At 38.7% G+C, this 21,184-nt stretch overlaps 4 protein-coding genes across 6 annotated transcripts in view; 2 read left to right on the plus strand and 2 right to left on the minus strand.

The window, feature by feature from the left end:
* Nucleotides 1-55: 55 nt before the first annotated feature.
* Nucleotides 56-6,747, plus strand: LOC131794662 (aspartic and glutamic acid-rich protein). The gene is made up of 4 exons (XM_059112197.2): nt 56-426; nt 507-575; nt 4,498-5,490; nt 6,387-6,747. Exons 1-4 carry the CDS (start codon nt 237-239, stop codon nt 6,455-6,457), a joined length of 1,323 nt encoding a protein of 440 aa, XP_058968180.2. The 5' UTR covers nt 56-236; the 3' UTR covers nt 6,458-6,747.
* A 2,160-nt stretch (nt 6,748-8,907) lies between these two features.
* Nucleotides 8,908-11,004, plus strand: LOC131794648 (uncharacterized). Its single transcript, XM_059112179.2, has 2 exons — nt 8,908-9,365; nt 10,006-11,004. The coding sequence occupies exons 1-2, from the start codon at nt 8,938-8,940 to the stop codon at nt 10,259-10,261; spliced, it is 684 nt and encodes a 227-aa protein (XP_058968162.2). The 5' UTR covers nt 8,908-8,937; the 3' UTR covers nt 10,262-11,004.
* A 1,221-nt stretch (nt 11,005-12,225) lies between these two features.
* LOC131794646 (acyl-coenzyme A thioesterase MBLAC2-like) lies at nt 12,226-14,408 on the minus strand. The gene has a single exon (XM_059112178.2). It carries the CDS (start codon nt 14,163-14,165, stop codon nt 13,308-13,310), a length of 858 nt encoding a protein of 285 aa, XP_058968161.2. The 5' UTR covers nt 14,166-14,408; the 3' UTR covers nt 12,226-13,307.
* Nucleotides 14,409-14,518: 110 nt separating this feature from the next.
* Nucleotides 14,519-21,184, minus strand: part of LOC131794639 (dual specificity tyrosine-phosphorylation-regulated kinase 4) — a 23,114-nt gene continuing 16,448 nt past the window's right edge. For all 3 annotated transcript variants that reach the window (XM_066166751.1, XM_059112168.2, XM_059112170.2), the window contains 12 exons: nt 21,090-21,144; nt 20,922-20,974; nt 20,451-20,483; nt 20,143-20,208; nt 19,746-19,818; nt 19,498-19,579; nt 18,772-18,822; nt 18,314-18,435; nt 17,876-17,936; nt 17,349-17,478; nt 16,875-16,935; nt 14,519-16,235 (listed from right to left, as the gene is read on the minus strand). In XM_066166751.1, the coding sequence (XP_066022848.1) occupies nt 15,819-16,235; nt 16,875-16,935; nt 17,349-17,478; nt 17,876-17,936; nt 18,314-18,435; nt 18,772-18,822; nt 19,498-19,579; nt 19,746-19,818; nt 20,143-20,208; nt 20,451-20,483; nt 20,922-20,974; nt 21,090-21,144 (1,204 nt within the window). In that variant the 3' untranslated portion in view covers nt 14,519-15,818. The remainder of the gene's footprint in view (nt 16,236-16,874; nt 16,936-17,348; nt 17,479-17,875; nt 17,937-18,313; nt 18,436-18,771; nt 18,823-19,497; nt 19,580-19,745; nt 19,819-20,142; nt 20,209-20,450; nt 20,484-20,921; nt 20,975-21,089; nt 21,145-21,184) is intronic.

Below are 21,184 nucleotides of genomic sequence, written 5' to 3' on the forward strand. Positions count from 1 at the left end.
AAATGTAAATAAGATACTGAGAGCAGGTGCTTTGTTACGCAAATTTTTGTATCTTAATTTTCATGCGCCAACAACTTTCAGAGAGAACTGAAGTGCAACGATACAGCAACATCATTGTGGCCTCGGAGACGATTGCGTTCAGCTCTAAATTTCAATCGTCGAAAGTTGTTCGCAGATCAAGTGACACCCGTGAAACGAAGAGATAGCATCGCTGGTAGAGCTAGAATTTATCCAAAATGCTGAAAATCGTTCTCGTGATGATGTTCGCGGCCTTCGCACCGACCACCGCGTTGCCGTTGAGGAACACCTTTTACGAAGATGTCGACGATTACAGTCGGGATTTTATCCCAAAGGAAAACGCCGATTATGACGAGTCTGCTTACGACGGATATCTGTTCCGCCGCGATCCGATCGAAAGAAACTCAGGTTTGAACGAGTTTCACTAGATTAATCCTTCAGAGTGCGCATTTTGTATTCACATGCGAATGTTTACTTGGTGTTTACAGATCTCTTGGGGAAGTATCCTAGCATTCGAGAACGTCTGTATGATGAATTCTATAACCGCGATCTACCGGGTAAGTGTTTTAGAACTCTCTCTCAGTGTCCGTAAGTGAGTATGAATACGCTCAATTTCGTGACGGTATAATTCTCAATTCTCATCAATAAATTCGACTTTGTCAAAAATCTGCGAAGGATGAAAGCTGTTTTACACGCAACCTTCGATTCTTTTTTTCACCGATGGCAAATCTTCGTATATTTTACATTTTCAGAACGGGATTTTTCAGATATGTCTTCCAATGGATTTTTTAATGATATTTATATTTATTTTAGAGATAACAATTTAAAAGGATCGAAAGCTTGCATTTCAAAACACAAAATTGCATAGATAATGTTAGAGACTTCAGAATCCACGGGCGGAAATTTCGCCGCAGGGGGAGCAGAGCACAGAAATTTAAAATTTCATCGCTAGAAAGGTTTTAAATCGAGATATGAAAATATTGGTACGTGTAACATCATAATTCAAGCGAGTCAGACTACGGCGAAATTTAAACAAGGAATAATTTGCGGTGAATTTTCCTGGTAGTTAAACTAATGAATTTAAAAAACAGTTTGGCCAATTCAAGATCGCGACATTAGTGCGACGAAAATTATGATTGTTGCAAAAAAAAAAGTGCAGTTTAGGAGCCAAACGATTTATCATTTCTACATCAGAAACAGGTTATTAATTTAAGCCTCCTTACTTCAAGGCATTGATCATTTAAGGGCACGAAATGCATTGAACACGTAAAGGGATCGAAAATGAAGACAAAGTTTCTGTTTCTGTCTTTTTTTTTTTTTTGTGAGTTGCGAAAGGCTTCAGTAAATGACTTAAATTCTTACCTAAATAAATATTAAGCGATAAACGTTGAATTTCATGTAAGTTACCGACGTGGTAATTGTTTTTGTTACATCTATTACCGCAAAGAAAACTTGGATGTATGAAATTTAGTTTTTCAAAGCAGTTATTTAGAAAGTGAGGATTGCCTCACTTAGTTACATAATGTTCCATAGCAGGTTGATTATCAGTGGACAGATAAAGTGTCAGCTAAAGTGAAAAGACTGGATAGAAACGAACGAAATGGAGTTTTGACAAGAAATAGCGTTCAATTTCGAAGCGATTCTACCTGAGTAAACATGCAGATTACGAACCGGTTTTGTCGAAACGATCTGTTTCGACAGCAAAGCTCATTTAATGAGAAACTGAAATTTTCCTTTTTTTGTTCTTTTGATAAATATCCGTTATACGGTTGCTGAACCTTGCAACCAGTATTGAGAGACAGGAAAGCCGCAGGTAAAATCTAAATGAATACGTTTTTCTCCCTCGCTCGCATAGCTACAGGCAAAGATCCGCCCTCATAACCCCACGCAAACTTTCAGTGCATCACATTAAACAGAAAACGTCTTGACAACAGGTCGAATGCAATTGGCTACGATCAAAGATCGTCATCGTTTCGAATACTGGTCGAGTTAGAACATTGTCTTTGAACTCCCTCAGGGAGAAACTGGCAAATTTTGTCATGATCGTAATCGCTAACCCTAAACAATATATCTGCCTAAAGATTAATGGTCTCTAACTTATGGCTCCAGGTTTGAATACCATTTTCTAGTACAACTTGACGTTAAATAAGCGCACTGACGCAGTTTGGGCATCCTGGCCCAATATTACTTGCCATAAGGAGCGGAAAAGGAGGAAAAAGCAACATGTGACTTTATTTCTGTGATATATTTGGAAAAGTATTCAGCAAATCATCGAACCGCAACAAATTCCTTAGCGCTTAACTTTCTTCACAGCACGTAAAGTCAATTTTATCAACCAGCTTCGATCACCTTGTTTTCGATGAGTACTACGGATTAAATATAACAAAACTTCGCTGTCTCCATCTTAGTGAACTGGAACTTCCGCTTAATCGAAACTAAACCGAGCCCTTTTTTTTTTTGAAGTATAACTAGCAGTCTTTAACCATCAGCTGACCAGACCTTTCCGGTATTGCCAACAGTTTCTTGTTACCTTCACAAGTCGCGCTCAACAGGGCTCTCATGAATATTTACCAAGCGTAGGAATCGGAAATTTTAAAATCTGCTTTCTATCTAGGAAAAGTTAGAGAACCTTGCCATTCGTTAAGCTTGAATAACCATAGGCATATTTTTCGACATGGAATAACCCAATATCACCATTTGATAGCCATTTTCGCTGTCTTCTCTTGCATTAAAGTTGATTAAACAATTTTTAACGCTAGACAAAAAATTTGGAGATTATTGCAAGCGATGCCATAAAGTGCTGTTTAAAATGTTTATGATTAATGAACTTTAAAAGATTTTCAATGCAATTGCCTCTTATTGGACAAAATTTACATAACAGGCGGAAGACCGTTTTGACGAACAAGTAATTTAGATGCTGTTGAAGAAAGCCTTTTGTTTCCTTTCCAGGCGTGCAATATTCATAAAACCAAGGGGTGTAGACATAACCGCGACCGCACGGGAATCCACTTCTACTAATTCGGATATTTTATAGAACTTGTTCAGTAAAGGATGTTTGATTTCCAATTTTGAAACTGATAACTGACTTTTGGATATAAGTCGCAAAATTTCTCGTCCAGACAAAAGCCAGAATATTGATCAAAATATTGCCAGAATAACAGCTGTATAGCAATTAACGTGAGTGTTTCAGAATATTTGCCAGCCTTGGTTAACTGGGGAAAGTTTTCCGCTTATTAATCACCATATGACAAGCAATATTAATAAACGCTTTTTCGTCATCCAAGCATAACCTTAAGAAAACATCAAAGAAAAGCGAGCTCGATTGTTTTTTTTCACGGAGAACGGAGAAGTACAACAGCTCCCCACGAGAGGCGAGCGAGCAAATATAGGAACATTACACCCTGAGGGGCGAGGCGCCATTCTCATCACACAATTTCACTCAGGCTATCCTTTATTGCAAGTGGAAGGCAAAAATCCAATTTCTTTCTTACGGAGAAAGACAAGTACAATGGCTTTCTCCTTAGGAGGATCCTTTCGACATGAAAATATTCTACCCCACAGAGCAAGACACATCCATCACGCTGTAAATACAATGCATCCTTCTATTCTATTGCGTGTGAAATATTGAGTACTTTCAATTAATTTAATGAAAAATGAGTTCATCATTTCTCTCAGTTTGACAGCAATGGATCAAAATTAATTTTCGCTCTCTGACCCTTGATTTTAGCGTTTACAAAATTATATTCTAAGAGGTTTTAGAGGCGTAGCGCGCGAAATCCTCGATCATAAGACTTATTTCAGAGTTTAAGAACTCTTGGCCTTAGTTAGGTGAATATAGCTCTCTACAACCAAGAGATTTGATGTCAGGAAATAAAAAAGTCTCAAACATCTCCGCTAATACTTCAGACTGCTTATTAACCCACGCCCTCTCTTTTAATGATTGAAACAAAACCGCGCAAATCTTCCTTTCAATTCGTTAACATCAAAGCTTGCCACTCCTATTTGTCGGTGAGTTCAATCGTTCATCTGATAACTACTCGCTAGGACGGTTGCGTCAGTACCGCAATGATCACGGTTACCTTCGCAGTTGATCCGCGAAGTAAAAATTTAAATCCCCAGGGGGAAAGTATTCACAAGCACAACTTTATTGACGTGGAGCGCGTTTTGAATTTGGTTTTAAAAAACCAAATTAAAGTAATCACGAGAGCCAATCAGAGAAAAGAAAATTTCTCAACGAACCAATGAGAACTAAAAACAAAACAAAACAACTCAGAAGCGTTGGAAAGCCCGAGTGACCGAGTCGCGATTTGTTTTAGTTTACATCTGACTGGTTTAGAAGAGGACGCAAGCTGTATGGAGCAATCACAGGGCTTAGCAATGGAAACCCCAAGCAATCCCTAAACACACTCAATTCAAAATTTTTCAAACACCCTCTGCCACAATTGATGAATTTACAGTTTGCTTTGCCTTTTTCTGTAGAAGACGACAAGAACAAGGCTGAGGAAGACGAGGGAGAGTATGAGGAGGACGACAATGACTACGATCGTGAACTGAACGACGATAGGTCTTTTCCAAAATATTCTAGAGAAGAAGATGCCGAGGAGTCGCTTTATCGTGAAGAGGAGCCGTTGAGGAGTGATGACGAAGAGGAATCTTACAGTGCACCAGTAGAAAATGACGATAGTGAAGCGGAGTATTTCGAGGAGGATCCCAATGACGTCGAGGCGGAAGAAACCGAAGATGCTGAGGATGAGGCCCTTCCGTCTGACGATGAACCCGAAGAAGTATCGAACGACTTTGCAGACGATGCTTTGGAAACAGCCGAAGAGGAAGCTGAGGCCGCACAAGATGATGAGGCCCATAGTGCACCAGCAGAGGAGGATACAGCTCAGCAGGATGAAGCAAAGGAGGATTCTGTAAAAGACGAAGCAGAGATGCCCACCGATGAGGACGAAGCAGAGATGCTCACCGATGAGGACGAAGCAAAGGAGGAAGATGAGCCTGAAAAGGAGGAGGATGCTGAAGACACATCAGAGGAGGAGGATGAGGCCGCGGAAGTTAGCCAGAACGAAGATGAATCAGACAAGGATAAATATGATGATGACACCTTTGCAGATGATGAGATAGAGGAAGTACCTCAAGAGGAAGATGAGGCCAAGGAAGAAGAGGAGGCAGCGAAGGAAGAAGATGAGGCAGAAGAGACAGGTCATAACGACGATGCAGGTGAGAAGGCAGAGGATGAAGCCAAAGAGGAAGAGGAGGCCGAAGACGTGCCTCTGGAAGAAGATGCAGCTGAGGAAGTACCTCAAGAAATGGATGAAAGTCAAGAGGAAGACTATGCCGAGAAAGAGGCAGATGAACCATCTGACGATGAAGATGAGGCCGAAGAGGCCGCTGATCACCGTGTAAGTGCGTCTCGCTTCAGAGATCTGCCTTCTGTGGAGAAAATGGTCATGGATACCAAGAAGTTGGGTAAGTTATTCGGTTTACACATCTCATTTCCAGAAAAAGTTTTCTGCATTGAGAGATGAAGCCACTTCATTATAACACTAAGAGATTTAGGACAAGTTTAGGTGTTGTGGCATTATTTGAAAACTTGATAGCAAGCCGCACGATATTGATCAAAGTTAAGATCAAAGATTAACTGCTGTTCTGCTAGACAACAAGGGGACGACGATTGCGGGTATTTGGATATTTTCAATCGTCTAACTGACCTGACATTGGTTGCATGGCATTAATATGTTTTTGATATCTTAGAAAATAAAGTTCATTGTTTAACAAAGCAGAGAATGAGTGACTAATAATTATCAAATAGATATCATGTTGCGGTGCGTCTGTTCAGTAATAGATCACAGATAATGTAAAAAAAAAAACAAAAACAAAAACAAAAAATCATCACAGCCGAGTATGGCTCTGATGTTCTGGCCACATTTTGTCGTTAACTGTCATTCATTACTGTACAGACCCATGGCAACATGAAATCTACTTGTGTTTAAAGGTTAAAAGCAAAGGGTTGTTAATGGTGACGTCCTCTATGCGTTTCCCTCCAAGAACCAATCGAGATGCCTGTATAATTCAGCCTTTCATATCATTCCGCGAAACTTTTCTCCAAACCAAAATGAAGAAAGGCAGGAAATCAGAACTAACCGTCAGCAAACCAGAATTAAAAATTAAATGACGCCAAAGATGCACCAAAATGAAAATGTCAACTGGCAAACTAAGTAGGAGGAGGGAAGGGTTGGTTAAGTGTATTATTATCCAAGAGGCTTAGCAACCCCACATCTTTTTTTTTAACCTTAAGAATGAATGAAATCTGAAATTAAATTCATGCTGTTGCTTGATGATTTTGTTTCGATTTTTCTTCACAGAAAGAGAACTGGCGTATTTTAAGAAGAATGGACTTCTGGACGAAGAGGATGCTTATGAGCTTGACCAGTAAACCTGATGAGTTTAAAGCATATCTTTCTTAATTTTTTTTTAATCACAATCATTTTACAAAAAGATAGCAGACCTTTTTTTCAAGTTAAACTTGCATGTGCAGTATGTTGTATAATCGGTATTATATTCAAAATAAGCTTGTAAAAAAATTTTATTTTTATTAATTAGAAAGCCTTTGTTTCCATTTTCCATTGTTTCTAAGCATTTTTGAAATTTCCTTTTGAACGCCAAGTGTATTGTCAAAATTTTGTTTCTAATCCGATGCACAATAAAGTATTCAATCATTTGTTACTTGCTTTTCGTGTTACATGCTTTTCATTTAGCTACATCCGTTTTGTGTTGCATGTTTCGCATTAACGCGTGATACAAGGGGGGACCTGAATCGCCGTTTAGGGAGGGAGGGGGTCCTGATCTAAAGAACACGGAATATTTTTAAAAATACACCAAGAGAGGTCGCAGTCATAGAACCTAGTAATTTAGAACCGGTACAATCTCTGATCGCTTTAAATACTTAAATCAAAAACCATTTCAACAATCTTCCTAATATTCTTTCCCGTGTGCAGATTGAAAGCCTTAGTCTCGTACTTTTTGTAGTGCAAAGTCTGGGTACTATCATGGTCTTCTTAAGGAAGACGAAGCCTGGACCAAGCGAAGGGTCAGAAGGACCATCAAAAAGTTTCTAGAGACCCTCTTCTTCTCCAGGTAGTGTGAAGAAATATTACCCTGGAAATGCAATTACGCTTTTACAACAGCCCCGCCACCTTGAATTTTTTTATGTCATTGATATCTATAACAAGAAGCTGTGATATCCTTTGAAAATGGAAGCGTTGATAGGATCAGGTCCTTTAACGCCACAACTGAAAAACTGTTGGTGCAAGAATTTAAAAAAGAGCCCATCACACTACGAATTTACATAACGTTCTAATAGGCCATTTTACAGTTGTGTACTTAGTTGCCAAGCCTTTGATTAGGAGTGAGGCTGATGGTAACTGTGTTGTGATAGAGACCTGTATCTAGTCAGCGTGATAACAAAGTAATTTTTATTTTAAAAGCGGCAAGGTTTGTATTATAGTAAGGTCAACCTTGGCCTCACTCTTGTTTAAAGGCCTGGAAACCAAGCACAAAACTGTACAATGGACAATTTGCGTTGTGGTTCGAACGGTGGAGACATCGAGACTACAGCCAAGCCGGGGGCCCTCTCGCACGCTGGCTTCGCTCGTTGGCTCGAATGTCACGGGCATCACCGCGGCTCATCCCGCAACGCAAAAGAGGGCCTGTCAATATCAATATCCAATTGATTAAGCTTCCCATAGGTATTGACTTGTAAGATGGATAATCAGACTTCTCTGTTTTCTTAAGAAAAAACTGTCAGTCTAGCTTAAAGAAAAGGCGGTTCCTGTTTTTCCTTGTTCGGGCGAGTGAAGCGAAAACATGGATTAACGCGTCCTCCTTTGGAACGTGACTTACCTTTTATGCCAGCCTTGTGTTTTCTCTCTACCCCTGAAAAACGGGAAGAAAACACTCTTATCAACGAAAGTGAAATAAGAAAATTAATGATGGTGGAATGGAAGAAAGGAAACAAATAAAGACATGGGAAACTGATGTCGCATGGTTGAAAATAGAATGAAGATTAGTCCACTTACAATTAAGGATTGAGGCCTACTTCTGTGCTGACCTAACTTACTATGTCAATGAGAAGCAGCTGCGTAAAAAAAAACAACAACAACAACAACAAAAAAACACGGAAAAAGTTGAAGGGGTCGTAGTTCTCCATCGGACTCACAGATTTCCATCGTAACCACACCCAAATTTTGGCATACGGACTGTAGAATCCAGTCCACCGCTCCGACAATTGTAGTTCGGTTTGTGCATGCGTATACCGTTTTGAAAAAAAAGAACGCCACGTGTTTGTAGTTGTCAGGAAGTCTAGTTATTAAAAGAGTGTATTATATAGAAGCGGTTGTTACACGGAGTTCGACCATTAAAGTTACAACCGCGCTCAAAACAAATTGTTGCAGCGGAAATTTAGCCCTAAATCTTTTGTTTATTGCACGTTTTTAAAATTTTTTACTCCAAATGATGCATTTCTAGTGTTCTGATTGGTTCATTCAACCCCGGCTATCAGCTCACATTCCGAGTCACCTCATATGAAAATGCAATGCACCAACTGTTGCAGCAAACTGTGGCAGAGCTGAAAAATGCTCCAAATACCCAAATATCCAGGATTTGATGGAATTGAGTAAAATAGTTATTCCATTCGCGCTTGCTGGACACAAAAATAATTGGTTGAAGCTCACTCGGTGCTAAAGGCCTTATTGGGTACGCCTTGTTACGGCAGTTGGTAATTACTCTGAATAAATCATTATGTTGAGATGATATTTAACACGTTGTAACATGTTTTGCGACGAAAGACGTGAAAGTTTTTAGAGATACGGCTGACCAGCATGTATTGGGTCGTCAGATCCGTTTGAAATCAACAAAATGGCGGGGGTGTCTTCTGAGTTGTCTTCAAACATACCGTTTGACTTTCATGACGGAAGACTCGACGGAGATCTCTCCCAAAAAATGAGGATCCCTCAGACAATCACTGTACAAGGAGGTGACGAAGAGTACTTACTGAACGAACCGAAAAAGATTCTCAGCGATAGAGTGCCCATGTCGATCCCTGACAGAATTGAACTTGGTTCGTACTCGCCCAAAAGTGACATTCCGAGAGATTTAAAAGATGAAATGGTGGCAGTCAACTCTTTGAGTAGCATGATAACTCCTCCACGAACACTGACCGTTGAAGATACAAAATCAGCGCATTATCCTCAAACTAGAACCGCGCCTGTAAGTGGTTCGCCAACAGCAGCTCGTGGAAACATAAATCGCAGAACGAATGCCGCCAGAGACATTGACGATGAAAGGTGTGTTTGAATTAATTATATTAGATATTTTGGTTTTCGATCAAGATCCGACGTCTTTTTCTACCTTTTTTCCGCTTAGAGAATGGTCATACACGTTGCTTGTTTGAAAATCTATCAAATTAGTTCTTCTTGATATTTTGAAATCGAGATTCTTATATTTAATCCTTGATTAAAAGATGAGTATTCTCTAGGTTTTACTAGTAAATAGCACTAGCCATCGACACAGTCGATCGAAGAATTATGTTTTTTAGCCATAATAGTCATTTTTGTTTTAAATATCCATCACTTTTAAACCTTGTTTGTTGCGGGTGCTTTTATAGCATAATTTCAATTTTATCATTATTTAAAGTTACAATTAAGCAGCTGAAATGTTTGACAACAGTGCAGCGAAGATTTTTCGGACAGGGGGAAGGGAGGGAGGCTATTGGTGTTGTTTAAGTGGTATTTGTTGGGATACCATGCTATTTTACAATCACATATTATTGCTTTCTGTCTGCAAAGAGGAGAGGCATTCATTTGATTGCCCCTCTTCTCCTCTTCCCCACTCCCCCCTTCTAAACCCCATTTAGCACTGGATAGAAAGTAAACCATATTGCCCTGCATGGTTTTTCATTCTGAACTGAATTCATTCTTTTTACAGCATTGCTGTTGGTCTTGAGGTGATAGGAGAAGGAACTACTTTAGAAAGTGACAGTGATATTGGCCATTATTTGGGAGGCGACTCACCTGACTCAAGAAAATTAATCCTGCAGATGCAACTTCTAAATAGCAGAGTAAATGAACTGGAGAGAAATGTTGAACACAACTCAGTTGGATTTTGGTCAAAAATGATTTTCTTTACTTTCACGATTATCAATCCCATTCTCTTACACTGGCTGTTCTGGAGAAGGAGGTGAAGAAATAAACCAAAGTACCACTTAGCTTTACTTTTGAGCTTTAGACCATCATGTAAATTTTGTTATACACGATAGTGCCAATAAAAAGATAAGGGTAGAGCTGACTAATGTAAACCATTTTTGATGAGACTCTTTGTATCATCAAGCAAAAATAGTGCTGTGATTTTCAGAGTAGAAGGGTCAATCTCAATGAACTGGTTAATGCCCACATCAATGTTGACACTTTCATCTGATAGAGAGGCAGTACTGTTAAAAGGTCAATGCTTTTTTAAAAAGGAGTAGGAGACTGAATATATAAATGGTAATAATTGCACTTTGTTTTTGTTTAGAAGTTTCCTGACATATTACTTAGTATACTGGTTATTGAATTTGTGTAGAGGAAATTTGGATTTTTCCAACAATTAATTTATAGGCCTCTTACATTAAATCTCTTAAAATGTTAACTAAGTGCAACTTAGCAACAACTCTTCACACCCTAACATCAGTATGCATATTCTCCATACTGTTCTCTATACATTTCCTGAGGTGCTGACAAAGAGAATTTGTTTGACAACGAAGAGCTTCCATAAGTGGTGATCAATTCCTTTGTTCTCATGACCTTAATGTTTGATTTAGGGGTGATATTGTGAGGAGAAATTAGATGCTAGTCACTTTAGATCAAAAGGTTCAACCAACTTGTTTTAACTCTTGACTGTAAGTGAAAGTATTCATATAAAGAAACAGATTAAACATTTAACCAATTATTCTAAGCCTTGATTTTTTACACCACAAAATCATACTACAGCCAGTCCAGTGTTCTACGCCATAAACCAACGCTCCAGGTTCCAATTTTGGCCTAGAAACAGTGAATAAAGAGCCACTTTGGGGATATGCCACTGATGAAATCCATTATTTTTACTATTACTGTCATGATAACATACCTCTTACTAGCCAAGTTAGAGGTGCACACTGTGAGGTACAGACTGAGTTTTTTCTGCTGGTATTTAGCATTTTATGGCCTGGGCACAAAGTGCGTTGGCCATAAATAAGAGAGGAAAAAACAAGACAATACTTACAATCAAGAAATATTTTTGCGATGGAGGTGTCCATGGTTAATGATTATTGACCCGAGAGAGACTGCAATAAAGTTTGGAGTCTGGGAATGAGGTAGTAACATTAACAACACCACTTTATTTGATTCAGTTGTTGTTAGTGATGTGCCGATTGATCTAGTTGCCAGTGCCAAATACTAGGCCTCAACATCACCAGTGATATGAAATGAACTGTCACATTGACTCCATTATCAAGAAAGGCAAGAAGTGCTTGTATAGTAAACTCTGGTTTTTGTACTTGCGAGCTAGTTCAGTTTTTCTACTCTTGCATTTGTCCCTGTCACAGAGTATGCTTGTTCTGTCTTTTAGAACAGTCTCCCCATGTACCTCTCCAATGGACTGGAAGGAGTAGTAAAAGTGCAGGCTATGCATGTCATTTTTATCTTTTTGCTGATATAATGGAGCATTGGTTGAATCAGGCTTACTTAAACTTTCAGACAGCCATCAGGAACTAATTGATAAACTATTTAACCCTTTAAACCCTAAGATCTGATCGTTGTTTCCCCCTTCTAGCTGCTACACATTTCCTTTTAAATTCGTTACAAGAATTTGGTGTTAGATCAAGAGAACAACCTCTTCCTGACAAGTTTGAGTATTCTCACTACCTGTTTGCTGGATAATTGAATGGATATTATAGGGAGAAGTTACATGTTTATCACTTCTGGAGGTTAAAGGGTTAAGAGTGCGTTGGCCACAAATAAGAGAGGAAAAAACAAGATGATGCTTACAATCAAGAAATATTTTGCAATGGAGGTGTTCATGGTTTAATGGTAATTGACAAGAGAGATTACAATAAAGTTTGGGGTCTGGGAATGAAGTAGCAACATTAACAACACCACTTTATTTGATCCAGTTGTGGTTAATACTGATTGGTCTAGTTGCCAGTGCCAAAATACTAGGCCTCATACAGAGGGAACAGAAAAATGTCCGTAACCTCCTCCTTGCTTGTGACACAGTTACCTTGAACCTAAGAAACGTATGGAAGTTTAGGCCTGTCTTCAAGACAAACAGATCTGGTAACAGTTTTGTTACTTTTAATGCACTAAAGGCCTGAATGATTTTACTAGACTTCCATATTTCTTCGACACATTTTATTGACAAACATAACATATTTTACAAATATTTTTAAACCAACTTGTTTTAAACTATGGGTAGTCCTATTAATGTAATCATCAATATCATCTTTTCGTAGTAACCGTAAAATTCAGTTGTTGGTTCCAAAGTAGTTATCAATAAACTATCCAGCGAAACTATATATCTAACAAGCACATTTCACTCAAGCGCCAGTCCTATAAGGAGTTGCTGTCACTGGAAGATGCTCTCCCATTGATATATATCAGGGCATCTTTAAGAAAATTTCAAAAAGCCTTTTTAAGTCTTTCACTCACTCTCCTCACTCACCAGGAGTGACCAAAGAGGAATTCTCCTTACAATTTCACAACATTTTCAAGCAGAAAGGTTAAAAGGAGAAGGAAAAACATAAATTAGTGAAAATGGATTGGATTCAACACCAAATTCTCAACACTGAAATACTAAGAATTGTATGATAGACAGTGAGGAGAACTGAATTTTAGATCTTAGCTGTGAGTCAGTTGAAGCCAAGTCTAATCTTGTTTTGTGGGCATGGCCCAAATCTGTTTTCATCTCCGAAAGGAAACAATTCTCAAACAGCTAATAGCAGCGAAAACTTTAAAATGAGAGGCAATTTGATGAAGTTTCTCTAATTACAGTTTAAACCATTTTTCTGACAACCTCAGACCTCTATGAGGTACTGCTAAAGCACTAGTTGTTGTCATTTTAGGTTAATGCAGCCTCAAAAGCAAGCAGAAATTCACAAATTTAATCCCTAAAATAGAAAGGGAAATTCTATCACCTGTAAAGGGGGACTACCCCTTTTTCTGGGTGGAGTTGGGGAGAAGGGAGATTTGTATATTACCCCAGTAGGCTGACTAAATTTACACCAGGAAGCAGCAGCAGCAGCAAGCGTGGTAACAAAACTTTGCAGGAATGTTACCAGAATGTTTAGCTTTCAACACCATAGAGGCAACACCCTTCATTAGAGCTGAAGAAACTTTGTGACAAGTCCCTGCCCTGGAGATGTAATCAGTAGCTAATGAATGGAGTCGTTTCCCATCAAAAGAGTTAAAATGGCCGGGAAAAACTGTATCTACTTGGCTTGATAGTTCTTGTAGTCTTCTGCACGTCTGAACATAGGCAGTAATGTCGCTGTAAGGGAGCCAGTCGATTAAATATCCATCATACATGGTGTCACCACTAAACAATACCCGTGCTTGTTCATCCACTAACCCGATACTGCCACGAGAGTGACCGGGGAAATGAAGCACGCGCAATTTTCGGTCTCCAAGATCAAATTCATATCCTTCTTCTAAAACTTCGAATGGCTGAGCTGATTTCACATGGTAGTCTTGAATGTTCCATCCCTCGTGAGGGGGAACGGAAATCTCCGCCGTAGTTGTAAAAATCGAGACTGTTTCGTAGTTGTTGCCGTGGCGAATGGCTTCGGCCTCCCGGCTGTGAATGGCAAAGTTTTCGAACTGATAAAGTCCTCCTGAGTGATCAAAATGAACGTGAGTAGCGACGGCTTCCACAGGTTTGTCGCCGATCAAACTTTGTTGTTTGAGAAAATCAGGGAGATTCCACAATCCAATCCCTGTGTCGATTACCAAATCTTTCTTGGTGCCTTTGACCAGCCAAATGTTAGCTTGATTTGGAGAATCAAAGAACCTCTCCCGAAACAAATAAACATTGTCGTATCCCTGCACCTTCTGGATGCTGAATGGTTCTTCGGCCATTCCAAAATCACTGTTTTGAACTAATCCATAACTTCAGAATCGCGATCTCAAGCGTGACTGCAGTGATATCGCGTGACTTTGAACCGAGCACGGGGATCTCTCTTATCAAAATTTCAACCATATTTCAAGGCCTTTCGTTACCCTCTTTTCGGAGCTGACAACTTAAGAAATAAATGAGATTGGATTTATAAGAGCTAACTTAATGTTAATGGCCTTTAGGAGGAAGCCCGCCACCATGCTACTGTGAAACGCGTTTGATAGCTTGAGCCCAGTCTCCCATCATGCAGAGCCCTACGAACTAGCTACCAAGCTACTGCTTCTCCCTTCATTCACACCAGACAAATGATCGCGGTCAGCCAGTTTATTGAATCCTGCACGTAACAAGATATTTCCACAGAGAATCCTCCACTCAGATAAAGATTTCTTTTTACAATTAGAAAATTCTCTGTTTAGTTTAAAAAGGGCAGGGGATCATAATCGTATTCGAAGATAACCTTAAGCGTACAAAGATCTGTCAGTTTTCAAATACTCCTGACAGTGAACAGTTATGAACGATGCATGTCGTGGATGAAATTTAATTTAACATGTACTTTAGTTTGCTTCATAACGTATTAACATCACAAGAAGAATGAACTTTCTGATTACATTTAGGGCTTAAGAAATTTACAATATTTTTCTCCTTAAAACAAACCCAAGGATTTTCTTCTGCATCCTAAATATATTAATGGATTTCGAGCTAGGAAAATAACCACGTAATTCAAGACACACCGTTTTGATACCACACTTAAATATTCACTGCAATTTTCTTTCTCTCATAAATAATTTATAAAAATATATTAACACAACTCATCAAATATATTAAAACACATCTTGTGAATTAAATATCCAAGCACTCGTATATCAAAATTAAATATACAACTTTTTTTTTGTCCTTCAATTTAAAGACAAATAAATAATTTCACTCTGTTAAACTCCAAACGGCGACAACGTTTTCCTAAAGACACCTATACATTTCTGTCCTTACTGGATTGTCTGGTTAACGCAAAAAAGTCTTCTGTCTTCGAAACTATTTCCACATTAATAGTTGAAAGATTCTGATAATTCAGTTGGAAAAGAAATATATGAATACCGCTTCTTTCCTTGCAAAATTTCTGTACATGTTATGAACATTTTCTTTCAAAATCTTTGAAGTTTTCCTTACAATTGTTATGTCAAACGAGGGAAAATGTTTCCCGCGGGGGTAAAAACCCAAAGTACAATTTATGAACGATTTTTTTTTTTGGTGAAACTTTGATCACGATCCTTTTAAAATGAGATATTTTCATATATACAAGAACCAATTCAAGTCGTGGTACGAAAATAGAAAACACTGTTGTAATATTACCTCATTCACTATACCAAAAACGATGTACCAGTTAACTAGCGCTCTGTCTGTATAAAATATTAATGTATGAAAGAAAAAAAATTAAAATCACAGATAGAAAATGACCCTCAGTTTAAAAGTCAGTCTTAAAATCAGTTCCGATTAAAAAGGTCTGTAGTTAAAGAATTCGCAGCTCGCGGATCAAATTCAGTTTCGATACATCCAATGTGGTATCGCAATTAAAATCTAAGGCATATCCCCTCTCGTTGAAGCGACTTAAATCCATTCATTCATTTGATAGGAGGTAAGAACTGTCCTCCTTCTACTACACTGATTTCTTCAGTTCTATCTTCTTCAATATCATTCGCTTTATTAGCTGTTCCAGGTTTCTCCTTCACGACCTCTGTAGTGATTCTCTTCGTCAGCGGTGCCACTGCTCCTTTTGTCTCGGTCCCAGTCTCCGCCGGCTTAGTGATATTGTTGTTACTGTCATGGTGAACCGTATGCGAGGCGTCGGCTCCGATAGGTTGTAATCTTTCTCGCGTTCGTGCACTTCGTTTCATCACGCCACCTTCAGCATGCCTTTTGCTGGCCTCTGCAGGAATTGTGGTAGGTCCTTTCGGAATTGTTTCTGAAGGATTGTGCGCATCCGTGGTAGCCTTCTGTCGGGAAGTGAGGCGAGATGTCCCGCGATGTCTTTGACGTCCCTGGAGCAAGAGCAAATTGTAACCGGAATAAAAATATATTGAACAGGATCAAATAAGAAAAAGAAAAGATAAAAGCAAAAAATGAAAATAAATGAATAAATAAAAAATAAATATAAAATATATAACAATAATGGTAGAAAATAAGGTCACTGTGAACGCCAACTTGTCTGCGTAGTAAGCTCTCAATTAAACTAGCCGCGACTGATGTAGACCGGCGCACCGAAGAGGTGACCCGAGCGCTTTCTCGCAGTCGGTTCTTTCGCACGCGTTCCTCGCAGTCGGTTCTTTCGCGCGCGTTCTTCGCAGTTGGTTCTTTCGCGCGCGTTCCTCGCGTTCTTTCCGAACAATATCTGTAAGGGAATCAAATATCAGAAAACACGAAAAGAACGAACAAAGGAAAAAATAGCCACCCACGACAGAGTAAGGAGAGAGCTAGAATAACCGGTGGGAGCTTGAAGGATTTCGCTGGCTGGTGCTTTTCTCCGTTTGATCGAGCGAGGGGCCTTTGCTCCTTCCCATTCCCTTCGCGACCTCTTGGGTGCAATCTCTTGCCTACGACCCCATATAGGCATTATGAAACAGGGTCAAACTCCATACATATCCGTCGCAAGTGAAACTTGATCTCTAGAGCGTCCTTACCTCTTGTATCCATTCATGCTGGAAAGCTTCATCAGGGGTCAAACGAGCTGCTGGGTCCCATCTGAGAATTGGAAAGAAAAAAAAAAAAAATGAAATCCTAACCTTTAACTAAGGGATGGTCGTTCATAGACATGAGATAAAGACGCCTGATATCATTAGAATTTTGGACCCTACGGACAAAAAAAGATTCGATTTAGTTTGAAAACGGATGCTTTTGAAGCGTTCTCGCCCAGTAAAACAAATGCTTTTGCAAATGGTTTCCAAGGAGGATTATTTTGAAACGCTTCGTTTCTAGAGTAGAGGAGTGAAAAACGCTATTGAAAACGAACTGAAGATTTACGACAACAATCGGAAAACTGGAGAATTTTGAAAACGTATCATTATGGAAACACTTCCTTTCTGGTGCAGAAAGACGTTAATAGTATAAAAATAATTTGAATTCGACTATGATTAGAAAAAAAAAATCGTACTCACTCTAAGCAGCCTCTGATAAAGTCCACAAACAAGGCGTCGTTTGTCTTCAGTGCTGCATTGAGTTCTTTGCCATTGACTTGTCGTTTCTTTCCTTTGGAGTTCGTCAAGCTGCGTGGGTTTCCTTTGGAATCTAAACATCAAAATGAACGCAAGCTCAACAAAAAACAGTAGCTGTGCCTGAACGGTTTTTATCGGCACCAGAGAGTTGCAAATCATCGCAAGAAATTACATCAAGGAACTCGTCAGTCTTACCAATGGCGGACAATGAAACCGTTGAGAGAGGTGCAGAAATTATCATGGGCGCTTCATCCTTCAGAGAAGTTTCCATTGCATGAAGCCACTGGGGGTGTTACAAATTCTCTATGGTGGAATACCAGTTCATTGCAGATCACCCCCATCCCCTCCTCCCTCACTCCCCTCAAGCACCAAGTTGTAACTGTACAAATTCATTACTGAACAACGAGGTCGACTGGGAATCAATACAGAACGCATAAATATACAACATACCAAAGAACAGGAATACTAACCGAAGAAGATCCGTCTTCTTGAAGCTGGCTCCAATACGCTTGGTGGTGGTTTGCCTAAAATCTGTTGAAAGATGAAAAAAAACCTTTTATATTTAACAATTGGCATGGACCAAACGGGATGCAGAAGAAGGACAAGACTGCTTCACTTAGGTACGATTAGAATAGCAATTCTCTTAACTTACTTACATATATTTAGTTGAAACTTAGTTAAGAGAACCTGGCGTTCAAACAAAGTAAGATTCTCTAACTGATTGGTTTATCTATTCTCCTAACCTTTTTTGCTGGATAGAGTATGGAAATTGTCAGGAGAAACTACATGCTGAACTCAAAGGATTGACACCAACGGAAAGAAGAGTTCGAGGTTTTCTCAAATCTGGACCATTACTCACAAAAAAAAACAAAACAAAACAAAGACAAACAAAAAAATAAAAACCTCACCTCCATTATACACGCTAACTGTTCTACTTCATTTTCACCGGGAAAAAGAGGATACCCAGTGTAGAGTTCAGCAAGAATACATCCAAAACTCCACATATCAATCGCCATGTTGTAAGGAATACCTAACGAAAAACAATGAAAAAAGAAGAAGAGGTGGTGAATCAATGCTGCCGAGTAAATAACACGTTAGACTCCTCATCGAGCTGTTTGGTCCAAGTTTTTACTCCGAGAATTTCAGTGCTCTCGTTTCTCTTATTAAGTGGATTCACATATTTATTTTAATGTTGCAGTCAGTACTCATAAAAACTCCTCGTCTGTGAGCATTTCGATGAGCGTCGTGAAACCAAACCCTGAGTAACCATGTATGCAAAAATGACTGAATAAAAAGATAATTTGAATTCAGTGAGACAAAACTAACGACATTCGTGTGAAACAAACAAACAAAAAAATTAGCTTACCCAAAATGACCTCGGGTGAACGATAGAAACGGCTTTGTATGTACGTGTACACTGTAAAAATTCAACAATAAAAATTTTTGAAAACGGGTGTATATATAAATTATATAAACATGTACATTGCTGATTTTAGCAGTATGCAGGACGCGTGTCATATGAACTTCGTAATAGACCTCGCTCACCGTGAAGTCTCTGTAGCTCAGTCGTTAGAGCATCGGAGCGCGGATTCCGAAGGTCTGAGGTTCGATTCCTCATGGGGACTCAGAATTTTTTCTTTGTCCCACGCTCGTGACAAGACGAAAAAACATCTTTCCCTATATAAACATATACTTCTCAAAGAATCATCATTCAAGAGCTAGTCGATTTTTAACAGTTTTCCCGCCCGTGTAATGCGTCCGCCCACCAATGGAGACTTGCCAGCCATGACTGGTTAATTCAAGCGTAAAGAAGCGACGATTATCGTCTTAACTTGCAAGGTGTACTGGTCGGATGTTGATACCAGAGTTGAACATTAGATTGACTTACAATTTTCTCAATCTATTTCATCACACGCTTTGTACAGGACGCGTCTCACACATAAAAATAGTGTAAAACATTGCTAACCCATGTGAAATTTGCAGCTCAGTTAGTGAAATGGGAACCAACTGGCGTTTGAATCCTTATAAAAAAATCAAACTTTTTTTGTCCCATACTCGCGACATATTTTGAACCTTTTCTTTTATACCTTACCTCTTTGATGCTCATAACAACTCGAACCAAAGTCTATTACTTTAATGGAGCTTTGCCCTCTTTGTCGTAGCAAAATGTTTTCCTATAAATCAGAAATATTGAACAAACATCAGTGGAAGTAATTGAAAAACAACATTAAAAACAACAGTCAAACGAACAGAGAGACAAACCATCAAAGTGAGTGTGGTTTCTCAGCCTAGAAGTACTCTAACTGCGCGACAGAAAAAAAAAAAGAATAAATACATTACCGGTTTTAAATCGCAGTGAATGATCTTCTCCTTGTCCAAAACTCTTAGGCATTGAAGTAAGGAATAAGCAAACCTGAAATGAAAAAAAAACAGGTTCTACCAAAAAATCACAACAGCAGTACTAATACACCACTTTGGACATTACTACAAGATCACAACAACGTGAGATGCAAAATGCAAAATAAAGTATTCTGAGAGTGAAAAATGAAACGGTAGATGCTAAATGTAAAATGTGTTATACACTTGGAGAAATATGCAATGTAATTCATAAACTATATAGCATAAAATGCAAAAAGCGAGATATAACAGTAAAGATCACATGAAATAATACAATCATACACAACATGTCATCAATCATAAAATCATTTTGTTGAACACAAAGATTAATATAACTCACCTTCTTATCAGAGCGAGACTAAATCCTTGAAAATTGTTTTTCTTTATCAATTCATATAAATTCATGCTGCAAAATTGATTTATAAAATGTGTCGGTCAAGCAAGAAGTTAAATAAACACCTCTCTCTCTCTCTCTCTCTCTCTACTTAACAAAAGACTGAACTTAACATAAACTTAGAACGTCAAAATTTACGGCGCAATTCGCATCGCATGGTTACAGAGTTCGTGCTTTTTTGACATCAGAAAAAGGCCGTGCTTTTGAATCAGAACGAGAATACAAATCAAAGGTTCATAAAACTTGAGACTTACCCCATGAGTTCAAAGCTTATGCACAAATGATTCCTAAAAGAAAAACAACTCATTTTAGAAAAGTGTAAACATCTTTCGAGGCAAGTGCCTCATCCCACCCGAGCCTCACCCGAGCCGACCCGAGCCGAACTTGAACCGACTCCACCCCAGCTCTCCTCAGAAGTAATACGGGGTATTACTACTCCATTTCAACATTTTAATCCTTTCACTTTAAGGAGTGACCAAACAATGAATTTCTCCTTACAATATCCATACATTCACAAGCCGAAAGTTGATGGAAAAAAAATGTCAACAAGGGGATAGTGCTTCATTAACCACCACATTCTCAGAGCTGAAATTAGAAGATATGTATGGCCAACAGTGAAGAGAATTGACATTTTAAATCTAAAAAAATGATACGAGGACTGAAAAACGGCCCTCATTCAACAACGAAATCGGCCCCGAGTTTGAAAGAGTTGCATGCGCACTTACCTAAAGTAGAAATAGTCAATCATGTGTATGAGATTGTAACTGTTTTCTTTATCCTGCGGAAAAAATGCAAAGCAAAGTAAATAATGCAACATTTCAAATTTCTAACACGTAATTATATAATTATTATAGTTTTCAACCTCGTAGATTGACATCTGAGATCATACTGACCTTTTTACGTAGGTGTTCTAAAATTTTAACCTCAACTAGGGCTTGTTGGTGAAATCTGTAAAACATAGAAGTACTTTTAATTAGTTGAGGGATGT

Source organism: Pocillopora verrucosa, chromosome 5 (assembly GCF_036669915.1).
Source record: "Pocillopora verrucosa isolate sample1 chromosome 5, ASM3666991v2, whole genome shotgun sequence".
In the NCBI taxonomy this organism is placed as follows: Eukaryota; Metazoa; Cnidaria; class Anthozoa; order Scleractinia; family Pocilloporidae; genus Pocillopora; species Pocillopora verrucosa.